Consider the following 12894-nt stretch of genomic DNA (forward strand, 5'->3'; position numbering starts at 1 on the left):
ACAGAGAATAACTCTCTGAGGCTTCCGCTGTAGATTGTTAATCTTTGTCTACCTGTTTGGGGTGCATAACACTTGCATTTGGCTTTTTATACGTGTGCATGTTCATGTGGGCAAATCAGAGTTTAAAAATGGAAATCAGCAAGTGATTTAAGGTGGTCCAAACTCTTTCTAGCTGTCCCGTTTCTTCTCAGGTAGTTAGGGAAGAAAGGAAGATTACATTTGGGCTTGTCATTTTAAAACCTCCTCCTCTATTCTATTTGCCTCCAAAATACATATTTGATTTGATAATTATGGTATGTATATTTCTTTTTAAATCCTAGTCTTTAAATTCACAATCTATTGGACAACCTTTAGCGCAGCCAATGATGTCCCAGCCTGCATCTTTACAGATTCAGCAAGGCATGTCTCAGGTACTAATTAAATCTGAATGTGTATTAAAGCAGTTAATTTGTATTAAAGCAAGTAATTGCATTTTGATCCTTTAATGGATCTTCGTTTGATCTAGAATTCAGTTTTTGAATTTGGGTGCGTTGGAAGTAATGTCCCCTGCTATTAACAGGTCCCATTACCTGACTTTTGGTTCTGCAGGTCCTGTTTTCTCTTTGTCTAAGATTTTTCTCAATTGGTCAGCATCCTCAGTACTTTTTTAAAAAAAGTCAATTTATGACTTTAAGCTAAATACAGATAATTACTTCCATACTCACAGAGTTGATAGAATTTTTTGTAGTGGTTAATTACTTTTCCTATGGTATGTTTGCTACTGATTCAAATCTTTCTTGTGTTTTTCTTCAATGTTGCTTTGTAGCCTATGCTTCAGTTTTCTGCTCAGTTAGGAGCTATGCAGCACTTAAAGGACCAATTGGAGCAAAGAACACGAATGATAGAAGCAAACATTCATCGGCAACAAGAAGAACTGCGTAAGATTCAGGAACAACTCCAAATGGTCCATGGGCAAGGACTTCAGGTTGGTTAAAGCTGATCAGATACTGACATAGCTAGTGATTCTACACTTAAAATCTCAATCTCTCTCTCTCTCTCTCTCTCTCTCTCTCTCTCTGTGTGTGTGTGTGTGTGTGTGTGTATTTGTATGTGTGATGTACAGATTAACACTGATGTTTTGCACGCTGGAATAAAAAATTCTTGATAAAAGACACCTTCATTATAATAAAAAGTTGTCTAGTAGCACCTTGTAGACCAACTAAGTTTGTTCGGGTATAAGCTTTTGTGTGTGTGCACTCTTCTTCAGATACCATTATTACTTCATTATTAAGTTCAGGAGATTTGTACTTTGCATTTCGTCTGAAGTTCTTAAAGGAGCTTACAACATTAAGAAAATACAATGAGTATATTTTGATTAGTTGGTTCTATAGATAAAATATTTCCTGAAAAAGCATATCTTTAATGTTATAAAACTTAATTTGATCAACCATTTCACTGGAATCCTAGATGTTCATATCAGTTACTAATAAGGGCCATGTGATATAACTGCAAGTTCTGTCACTAGTAAAATAAAATACAAATACAGGTTACAGTAGTTTAGTTGTAGGTAGGGTTTTCCCCTTTACCAGATTAACAGTATAATCTTATGCATGCTTACTCAGAAATAAGACTTGCTGAATTCAATTTTATTACTCCCAGGTAAGTGAGTATAGAATTCAGTCTAAGCCTCATATGCCCATTAGAACACTATTATTAGACAAAATGATAGTGTATATAATTTTCACCTCTAAGATAGGGAATTCATTGACCTTTAAACAAACAATGGTTTATGTGTTCTGAATGCTCACTAGTATTTTAAGCACTGGCATGTATTCTTTTTCTTCTGAAAGATGTTCTTGCAGCAGTCAACTCCTGGATTAAACTTTGGTTCTGTTCAGCTGACTCCTGGAAACCCATCAAATATTCAGCAGATTACACCAATAAATATGCAAGGTCAAGTTGTTCAAACTAATCAAATCCAAGGTGGCATGAACACTGGGCATATTGGTGCTCAACACATGATACAGCAACAGCCTTTGCAAAGTACTACCCAACAGGTAATGCCACACTTGAAGATAATATTTAGTTATGTGCCATTGTTTCTTAAATGCAGCCTTTGTATCTTTATGTTGCTATGAGAGAGTGCTCCTTTGGTAGATGTTATTTATTCTTCAAGCACTCACTTCTACTAGCCTAGCCTTTGAGGGTAGGGAAGGGCTTAGAGTCAGGAAAGTGTGACTCATATGTCAAAGCCAACTTTAGGAAGTATATTGGTGGATTGAGTGGGTTGTTGCAAAAAAAAAAACACCTGCCCCACACTTTGTTTAATATAGGAAAAAAGCAAGATGTGACTGGACTAGGAAGCTAGACTGTGACAATCCAGGAAGTTACAGAATTCAGATTATTGATGGATCAATTTTTTGGCCATTCAGAAGTGAACAATTTGTCATTGCACAAAGGAAGATAGGAAGGAAATGAATGTTCAAGGGCAAACAGAATTTGCGGAGCTGTTGCCATGGTGCAAGGATTAATAGACAAGTCAACATTTACTTTTGTTGCGCATAGTGCCATCTAGTGGGTGTAAAAATAAGTTGCATCAGGAGGAAGAAGTGTTGCTCCCCAGCTCCTATTTTTTCTCTTTTTGGGAGGCTGTTTCTGCCTCTATAGACAGCAATTCAGGAAGATATTTCAGCTGTAACAATAGCCACAACCAAAATATCGGGAGACCTGATTTTTCAGAAATGGCTGAAGCATTAATTACTTTAACCATCCACTCTATTAATCATGGTCTTTAAACAAATTCTAATTGGAACTGTTCCTTGTCTAAAGTGTGTTCAGTTGTAAATTCCATATCAACTTTGTCAATGGTAAGCTTCCCTAGCATAATAATTAGGCCGAAACAAAGTGAACCATGTAACTGACAGCTCGCATCCTGATTTTGATAATTGTGGGCTATCTTTTTCACTTCAAACCATGCATTTAAGATTCCTTTGTCTTGTCTGTGCATGCACATCTGTGTGCGTGTATGTCTACCCATTTGACTTCCTGTGTGTGTACGCGCACCTGATTGGCTGCCTGCCTGTGTTTAAGAGACAGCGGGCGTTGGGTGGCACGGGCACACACTTCGACCACACCCACCACTGGCATCTACTGGCAAGACCAGTGCTGCCCTTGGGCTGAAAAGGGTTTGGCATGCCTGCTTTAAAAAGAAGACAAACGGGATGATTTCAAAATACCCCATGCATTGCAATTACTACATTGAAAGGAAGGCCATTCAGTCATTACATACCGTAAGATATATCTTTTGTGAAATTTCAAACTACCTAGAATATCATTAAATTATTTTAAAAAACATATTCTCCAATTTAAAAAAGGAAAACGTCTTCCACTTTAACATTGGCACCTTTAGTTTCCAGTCAGGATGGTGAATCATTACAGCCTTTGCGGAGAGAGTGGATGATTTCTAGTTCTCTTGTTGCATCCTTTGAACAAACTCAAACCCTCTTTCCCAGAAAGAATTCCTTATGGTGACCCCTTACTCCTTAATAAAAACTTCCTTTGGTTGTCTCAATTGAGAGTAAGGAGATATTTGAGCAGGGTGTGGTTTCACCTTTTTCTGGCCCCTGCACCTTCACAGGCCACAGCTCATTTATGGTCGGTGATTTCAAATACAAGGCTTGTGTTTTCTAGAGAGCTAATATAATATAGATAACACACCACTACAAAATGCCCCCCAAAATAGATGACATACAATTAGCAGAACCATTAAAAAAAAAACAAAAAACAGGCTGCTCAGCAATCTGTAGTTCCGTGCAGTTTGGTGGGGTTGCCTTAATTCTGTTCCGTCATGCTAAATAATCACATTGACAACCTATTTTCTTTGTGCAGCATAATCAACAAAATATTCTCAGTGGGCACAGTCAGCAGACTTCTCTTTCTACGCCATCTCAGAGCACACTGTCAGCCCCCTTGTATAACACTATGGTGATTTCCCAGCCGGCTACAGGGAACATGGTCCAGATCCCTTCTAATTTGCCACCAAGTAATAACCAGAATGCTGCTATTACCACATTTACCCAAGACAGACAAATCAGGTAAGTGTTAAGAGAGACAAGTGAGGCTTGCTACAAAACGCTGCTGTATAGAATGCTCCTGTTCAGTGTTCCAGCCAGCCATGCCTTCCTTCAGGCTACTCCACACTTGATGTGTTGCCCATAAAGCTGTTACGCAAATAAAATTAGTCTGGGCATTGATGGAGAGAAGATGCTGGACTAGAGGGACTCTTGGGTTGCTGTCAGGTCTTAAATGACATTGAAAGTACAGAAAGCACCCATCAAGCTAATTTGTGGGATGTTGGTTAAGACTACCTGAGACAGACAACAGATCTTTCTTTTCTTTCACAGATTTCCGCAGGGACAGCAGCTTGTAACAAAGTTAGTCACTGCCCCTGTAGCTTGCGGAGCAGTTATGGTACCAAGTACTATGTTTATGGGACAGGTGGTGACTGCTTATCCCACTTTTGCTGCACAACAGCAGCAGCCACAGACGTTATCAATAACACAGCAGCAGCAGCAGCAGGAGCAGCAGCAACAACAGCAGCAGCAGCAGCAGCAACAACAACAACAACAACAACAACAACAGCAGCAGCAGCAGCAGCAGCAGCAGCAGCAGCAGCAGCAGCAGCAACTCACTGCAGTTCAGCAACCTGCTCAAACTCCGCTGACCCAGCACCCACAACAGTTCTTGCAGGTAAAGCCACATGTTCATTCATACGTTCGACGAGCTGGCTGTATAGGACAATGCAACTTAATGAACCTATACTGAAAGGTGTTCTTCTGTAGATAGTTGATGCTATACATGTTTGGCTTTTGGTATACACAAAATTCCTTGCAGCAGTGCAGGGAAGGTAATATTATTGTAAAAAATGCCAGCCTCTGTCCTAGAAAATGTGGGTTTTTAAGTCAGGCCTGAAAGGGGGGCGGGTATCTTGAATTCAGGTAAGGGTGGGGGAGAAGAGGAGATAGGTGCATTGCACTCAAAAAAGTTTTCCCACATGGCTTGCTTCAACAAACGGAATCAAATGGAAATGCCTCCTTTGAAAGTCCTTCAAACTTCCTATGCATCATTTATGGTAAGAGCTGTTTGTTTGGAAGGCTATATTTACTTCATAGCTTGTGCCAGGTATACAAGAGAACTTTATGTCTGCATACCAGATGGTCTTGGTTGGCAAGAGCCAAGGAGAAGTTTTTCTGTCTGTCTGTCTATCTATGGGATCAAAAAGAAAAGGCACAAATAATGTTTTAGTGAAAAAACTATAGTATTGTCTTTCAGCTGAGAGAGGGGAGATTTTAAAACCAGTTTGTGGCATGGTCTGGATGTCAGCTGTTTTAAGTGCCAATGGTAGGAGTGGGAAGCCAATGGCCACATTTGCACAAAACAATAAACCAGATTATTTTTCTGTTTGCTTGTCTTTAAATTTGTGTGTGTGTGTGTGTGTGTGTTAAAAGCAGTCTGTATTGAGTGATGGAAATCAAGGACGTTGAGAGGGAATAAGTGGGAAATAGGACCAAACTGCTTGTATGTTCACCGTTCTTTTTCTCTGTGGACAGAAGAATGTCATCATAAGAACAGTAAAGACCCCTGTCAAATAACACAGTACAGTCGTAGCTTGGTTTTCAAACAACTTAGTTCTCAAACGTTTTGGCTCCCAAATGCCACAAATCCGGGAGTGAGTGTTCCGGTTTGCAAACGTTCTTTTGGAACCTGAACGTCCACTGCGGGTTCCACAACTTCTGATTGGCTGCAGGAGCTGCCTGCAGCCAATTGGAAGCTGCACCTTGGTTTCTGAACGTTTTGGAACTTGAATGGACTTCTGGAACAGATTCCGTTTGACTTCCGAGGTACGACTGTACAGTATACCAGTTACTCTCATGAAAGAGGTGCCTTAACTCTCTTATTTGTGTATTTAGACCTCCAGGTTGCTTCATGGAAATCAGTCAACTCAGCTTATTCTCTCTGCTGCTTTTCCACTACAACAAAGCACTTTTACCCAGTCACACCACCAGCAGCATCAGTCGCAACAACAGCAGCAGCAGCAGCAGCACCAACAGCAACAAATTTCACGACACAGAACTGACAGCATGACAGAGGTTTCCAAAATTCAGCCGCGGTAGCATGGAGGCTGTTGCTTCCAGGAGCAATGCAGAGGAGTAGCTGCTCCGTTAACAGTTGCCCTGGTGTTAGAGAAAGAAGCCTACAGACTTTGTGAAGTGCAGTATTGAATATTCTTCTAACTGCTTGGAATGTGTGTGCTGAGGAAAACAAAGCAAAATGCTGTTGGAGGTATATTAGGTATAAATCTGCAAAAAAGATGATGGGGACAGAGACATGGCTACCTTTGAGAGGAACCTAGTTACTCTGGTTTCTGTGTTTTGTTTTTCCTTCAAAGGCATGCACTGCCATCAGTTAACTTGTCCAGATCAAGTCTCAAAATGTTCAGTGGACTAAATAGGGCACTTAAATATCTTGATGTTTTTAGCAATTTTCTCAGATTAAGTGTTACAATGGACATGCTGTCATGACAGCAGTTGGGTTTTTTTTTTTTTAATTGTTTGCCTGCAATTATGCTCCAAAAGGAAGTTAATTTTTTCACATTTTGGGACAGTAAATATTTTCAAAATATTGTGTGGAATCAGTCTTCATTGTACAGATACTGTAAAATACTATGTATATGTCTGGATAAAAGGTGAGAGAGCAGAATATTTTATATGATGCATGAAACTGTTTTGAATATGTTTTCCCCCCTACATTTTCACACAATGCTCAGATTACTATTTTCATCCGTTTATACTTGTTTGTCTTCTACATCATGCTCCATCATTTATTCTCACCTGTGTTGTGGGCACAAGTCTTCTGTTTGTGCTTTATGTGTGATTGTCGGAGTTAGTTCAATGAGGTAATATAGTGTGCTGGTTTGTGGAAGTTTTGCAGTTAAATTATTGAGGAAACTCTTTGAACTTGTGGGGGGTTCAAGGCATTAAGATTCATATATATCATTTGTCATTTCATAAATACTCAAATTTTTTTCTTTGGGGAAAAAATAGGAATTTGCACTGCTCTATTGTGGATGGTTTGGAATTTTACTCCCCCAAAGCTATCTTTTGATATAATACATAGTTGGAAATATTTATGTAAAAAAAATAAGGTTTAAAAATATGAAAGTAATTTTCAAGAATGTCTCAAATATAGGAGTAATTTGCACAGAAAAATATATTTGAATTTAATAATTGTAGGCACTTTTTAACCTCTGTGGTGAGAAATACAACTTCTCAGAATTTGTTGGAATCTTTTTATTCTTCTTTGAACATTTTGACCTTCATTTAATCAGAAATGATTCAGGGTCATTTGAAAAAACAAAAACAAAAAAACCCCATAGTGCCTTGATTTTGATTCAGGTGATAGTGTTAAACATCTCTAATTACATTATATGGAATTTGTGACCATTTTTGAAGTCTTAGTACATTGTTAACAAAGCATCCTTCATAGCTGTTTCTCCACTGTATTTGTATATATATATAGAGAGAGAGAGAGAATAATACAAATTGGGGTATGAAGTTCTGAATTTTTGGCACACCCCTTTTTAACCATACATCATGTAATGACTTACTTTTGAAGTATTCGTTTACCAAGAAATTAAGTTCTTTTAAATGATAGCAAAACAGAATTGCATAGTAATCAAGTATAATCACTTTGTAAGGTGGCTTAAATTCAAATTTACTGAAATTTAATGGGAAAATAGATTAAAGATCATGAGGGCCCCAGCTTCCAAAAGGGATATTGATGCACTAAGACTTCAGATGGCAAGTTCACTTAATAAAGTTAATAAAAAGATTCAACTGAAATTCTGTACAGTTTTAAAAGTAAACACTGAGTAGATTTTATGGTACTAGATTTAAAATCCACATCTGCAGAGCAAAATATGTTTTAATACAAAGATAGATTGGTTAGTTCAAAGAAGAAGAATCTGATTGTAATGAAGGAATATCAGAGTCAAGAAAGATGGAGTATTATAGTGGAGCTTTATTAATGTAACCAAAGTATGGCGAGATGCTAAGAATGTAATGCTGGGTTAGCAAAGCCAACACCATAGTAGCAAATGATAGCAGAATTTTATCTTTGAGACTAACTCTTAAAGAGTCGTTTTCATTGCCATAGTCTTGCATGATCCTCCCGTGACACACCACAATCAGTAGTCTAACACTAGAACCATAATAACAGGAGTCAAAGTTTTAAGAAATAAAGAACCAAAGAATTGGACTAGTTTCTGTTCCCTCTTGGCAGCAACTGGAAACCAGTAGGTCACTTGTCTAGGAAATCTCCTAGCTATATTCTTTAAAGGGACTTTATGGCACTCCCTAAACTAGTCTCAAAGAAATGCACATTGTGGGAAAGTAGTCGCATTAACTTAATTGCAGATAGCTTTTGTCTTGCCATACCAATGCTGCTTGTAATTCCAAATTAGGCTGTGTTGATCAAAGGTCCATGCTTTAATGGCATTGTTTTAGTGAATAGGCATCCTCTTGGGCTTTAAGCTATTTACAACAGAAACAACAATAATAGCACTGAATGAGAAAATCAGGGGAGCTTTCATTGTGCTCACAGGACAGGACAGCAAGGCTTTTGTATATGGAGTTACTGGGAGTGCAGAGCATAATCACTGGACTTTTTTATTTGATACCAACCTCCTTTTGACTGTTCCTTGTGGGGAATTGCCGCTCGTGGTAGATGTGAGGTTTCTGTAATGAGACTTCCGGGAGGTTGCTGTGAAAGTTAGATAGCGGAGAAACGGCGAGAAACTAGAAAACGATGGCTAAAGTTTTAAGAAACAGGACTTAATGACCACACCTTGGGCAGTCTTAACTGAAAGAGGCCAGAAACAAAAACCTCGAGGGGAAGGATTTCTATCAGCCACGATGCTTTTTCTCTGGTGTTGCTGGTTACTGAGAAATGTTCGATATCATTTCCCACTTACCGTATTTTTTGCTCTATAAGACTCACTTTTTCCCTCCTATAAAGTAAGGGGAAATGTGTGTGCGTCTTATGGAGCGAATGCAGGCTGCGAAGCTGTCCCAGAAGCCAGAACAACAAGAGGGATTGCTGCTTTCACTGCGCAGTGATCCCTCTTGCTGTTCTGGCTTCTGAGATTCAGAATATTTTTTTTCTTGTTTTCCTCCTCCAATAACTAGGTGCGTCTTGTGGTCTGGTGCATCTTATGGAGCGAAAAATACAGTAAATAACGGGGAAATGGCTCGTGTTAATGCTGCTTTCGCAAGGCTGGTCTTAATCCCAGTAGTTGCTGTAGGACTGAGTGCTCTGCTGTCTTGAATTCAATGTGGCCAAATGTCTCTGTTTGGGAAGAAAGGGTGGGTGGGCATGGGGACTTGTAAGTGAATGTTGCGCTAATGAAATAGTGCTAACACAACCACACCATAACCGGCACTTAAGTATGACAGAGTGCTGCTGAAAAAGAGAAAATGCAGTTTAAGGTTGCTTACATTGGGGGAGGGGCGAGGGAAGACGATTTAAAAATGGGTCTCTAGAGGGAATTGTATAAATATTTTTATATTATATTTAATATATATATATACTATATTTGTACACATATTAAAAGATTATAGTCAGAGCTCTCCATATGCCTTCCATTACTTTTACCTAGAAGTTTACTGGCTGGGGCTGGGGCTCCAGTGTATCACAAAACTTCTGCAGGCTGCTTGCCTGCTGCCAACTGACAACAAAAATGACCCAACAACCAGATTAACAAGTACAAAGCTGTTGGTTGTCCTAATTCAGTTAGATGCTTAAGGCCATATATGATCAGTAAGCCCCTGGGGGTTCCCAATAGAAAGGGTAACAACAGTTTTGAGCAAGGGGAGGAATGTTGTCACTGGCCTTTGCACTCTTCTGGCCAAGAGAGCAGCCCCGAAGCGTGTATATGTTGTTGGACCTTGAAAGACCGGCAAGTCAAATCTGTTTGTTTCTCTGAAGTGCCATGCTCTTAGCCTCTCCGAGGTGGGTCGCCCTTGTTTCATACTTGAGTATCCTATTGAATTAGGGTAGAAAGATGTGTGCAGATGAAAGCACTTTATTGAGGGGGGTGGGGGGCCTCATTCGGAATACAGTTTATTATTTTTAGGCAATGGAACTGTTCACAATGGGGGGGTGTGTCCAAAGGAATCGGAATGTAGACTATTGTCAAAAAGAGGCATTGCTGGAAAATGTTTCTCAATATGGGGATCCTTTGAGACTATGAACACAAGCTTATGCAGGCATCTGATACTGGATGGTTTTGTGGGAAACGGATAAATCTACACACTTAAGCTCTTTGAAGAGCTGTTTTTTTTAAAAAAAATAATGTTGCACAATTGTCGGAGAGATATCAACAGGAGGCTTGTTAGAGCCTTTAAAATGATTCTAAGTGGTCCTTAGGATTAAAATGTGTAGAGGGTTTACAGATGTGGCCTTCAGTAGACTGCTTCAGTCACAATTATAGAATAGTTTGTATTTTTAGAGAGAACAGGTTTTTTTCGTGTGTGGGTTTTATTTTTTTAACGTTATGGTGTCATGTGCTGTCTGCATGTGTGTCAAACGCATAAATCGTCTCCATTGGAAATTTCTTGCTGAAACATTGTATGTGGTGGGAAGAGCGGCTTGGCAGGAGCAGCTTGGATTTCAAAGGGAGGAAAAGTTTCTATTTTTCCTTCCTTTCTCCCCCTTACCAGTAAAAAGCGTTGGAGACATTTTTTAATGAACCGAAGTATATAGAGATGTCTGAAAATGAATGTTGATTGGCTCATAAATAAATGAGGCAAGCGTCGAAATAAGATTTTTTAAAATTTAATTTGGTTGTTTATGAAACTGGGTAGTTTATTTGTCAATATATATTTTTTTAACACTACATTCCTCTGTCTTTTAATAAACAAGTACTTTACAGTCAGTGTTGCTATGCTTCATGCTTTTTCATCTGCATGGGTGTTGCCAGAGGCATGATAGGCTATATTGCTTAAAGATATTGTATCTACCAGTAACACACACAAGCAAAACAAAACACTGTGTATGAACAAAATACTGTGTTGCCTGATCTACAGATCCCAGCTCTGACCGAGAGGTGCTGCACTAGTAGACAATCAAAAACTAGGGAAGACTTTGGGAGGGGGGAGGGATGTTCTTAAAGATACAGCTGCTTTGAAAGTGTTTTTTATTCTTACAAGGAGTATTTATTTTTAAAATTGTCTAATTGGATACTTTTCAGTGTTGATTTCACATTGTCTTGGTTTTGCATTAAAAAAAAATGGCATTAGATTTGTATATGTAGAACAACCTGTGCAATTTTCATGATCTAACTTCAGGAAAATGTAGATATGGTTCCCTAGTGTTCATGTGACCATTACCAAGTGTCAGTTTTTAACTGAATAAATATAACATTTGAAATTTCTGCTTCTTGTAGCCTTAAGGTCCTGGTTTGAATTCATTTCTATGTCTTGGCTGCTACTTTGTTGGTATTGTTCCATCTGGCGCTACTTTCCCTCAGTAACAGTAGCTCCAAATAAGGACCGATGTCAGGAGTGGGGTACAAGAGGCATCAAATACTGTGGGTTTGGTGATTCTGTACTTTCAGTGAATCTACACTGGTCCTGCCAGCCTCTTTGAACTAGTACAAGGTGGGGAATCTTTTACCCGCAAGATGTTGCAGAACTACAACTCCCATCAGCAACAGCAAGCACGGCCAATGACCAAGGATAGTGGGAGTTGTAGTCAAGCAATACCTGGAGGGCCAAATATTCAACACCCCTTGGACTAGAGTAGAGCAGCTCCAGTTCAGTCTGCCTAGCACTCAAGGTACTTCTAGGCGTTTTCTAATGTAAGCCTCTTCCAATATATCCAGATATGCTCATGGAAGTGTTTTAGAATGCCCAGAGTCTTCTGTAGCTACCCTCAATCTTCATTTAGGGATGAACAAAAATAGTTCCTAAAGAGGAAGTTGCTTCTCAATGTTCTGGGCATTTTAAAAATCCTATGCAGGGGATGCATTTCAAACAAGCTAAATGAAGTATGTTTTGATAATATGAACAAATGGCTTTCAAACTTCCTTTTGTGGAATCTTTTCCACAATCATGCTGGCGTCCTTTTTGTACATGTCTCCCGACAACCCCGTCCTCCCAAGTGTTTGAACTCCAGAGTTACATTCTAGGATGCCATTATTTTAGTTCAGACCAAGAGGCATCTCACGGACACTCCATGAAAAGTTAAAATGCATGCCTCTGAATACATCAAACGTGCCACTGTGATTGTACATTGCAAAGGATGCCTGTCTGCCATCACTCAGATAAATGGAATGCCAGGTTAAACCTTTGATCTAGCAGCCTCTCCTGTTGAAAACTAGCAGCGGTGGCTACATTGCAAATTGCAGCTAAGTCTTTGTCCTAGGTCAGGTGTAGGGAGACTGTGGTCCTCTGGGTGTTGCTGTCATCCAGCTGGGACTTTTACAAGTTGGAATCCATCATCATCTGGAGGGTGCAGCAATTTCAAAGTTCACACAACTGAATAATTGTTTTAGACATCAATTCTGCCCTTGAAGCTTTTATTCAGGAACAGCAGCTGAACTTCTAGTCTGAGAGAGGTACTTCCCACTTAAGACACGAGAGGTGCCCACCCTAGCCGCTCCTTGAGAGCTGCCAGGAATGTGTCACTGAACTAGGATGCACCTCAAGAGAATGCTGCCACTAGACTGAAAAAGGTCACCATCCATGGACTAGAGAGAGCAGACACCTATTCTTAAAATTTAGATGCTTTTGGCCCGTGGGCTAAATTTCTGTACTGCTCTGGAGAACCATAGGAATAGAAACAAGAATAATCAAG

General features: G+C 39.4%; 1 protein-coding gene across 7 annotated transcripts in view; it reads left to right on the top strand.

The window, feature by feature from the left end:
* Window positions 1-11470, top strand: part of CLOCK (clock circadian regulator) — a 39218-nt gene extending 27748 nt beyond the window's left edge. For all 7 annotated transcript variants that reach the window (XM_083630236.1, XM_083630235.1, XM_083630233.1 and 4 more), the window contains 6 exons: window positions 321-410; window positions 806-964; window positions 1830-2036; window positions 3868-4073; window positions 4383-4728; window positions 5949-11470. In XM_083630236.1, coding sequence (XP_083486362.1) covers window positions 321-410; window positions 806-964; window positions 1830-2036; window positions 3868-4073; window positions 4383-4728; window positions 5949-6152 — 1212 coding nt within the window. In that variant the 3' untranslated portion in view covers window positions 6153-11470. The remainder of the gene's footprint in view (window positions 1-320; window positions 411-805; window positions 965-1829; window positions 2037-3867; window positions 4074-4382; window positions 4729-5948) is intronic.
* The last annotated feature ends 1424 nt before the right edge of the window (window positions 11471-12894 follow it).

The sequence above is a fragment of the Podarcis filfolensis genome (assembly GCF_964270895.1).
Source record: "Podarcis filfolensis genome assembly, chromosome: 9".
In the NCBI taxonomy this organism is placed as follows: Eukaryota; Metazoa; Chordata; class Lepidosauria; order Squamata; family Lacertidae; genus Podarcis; species Podarcis filfolensis.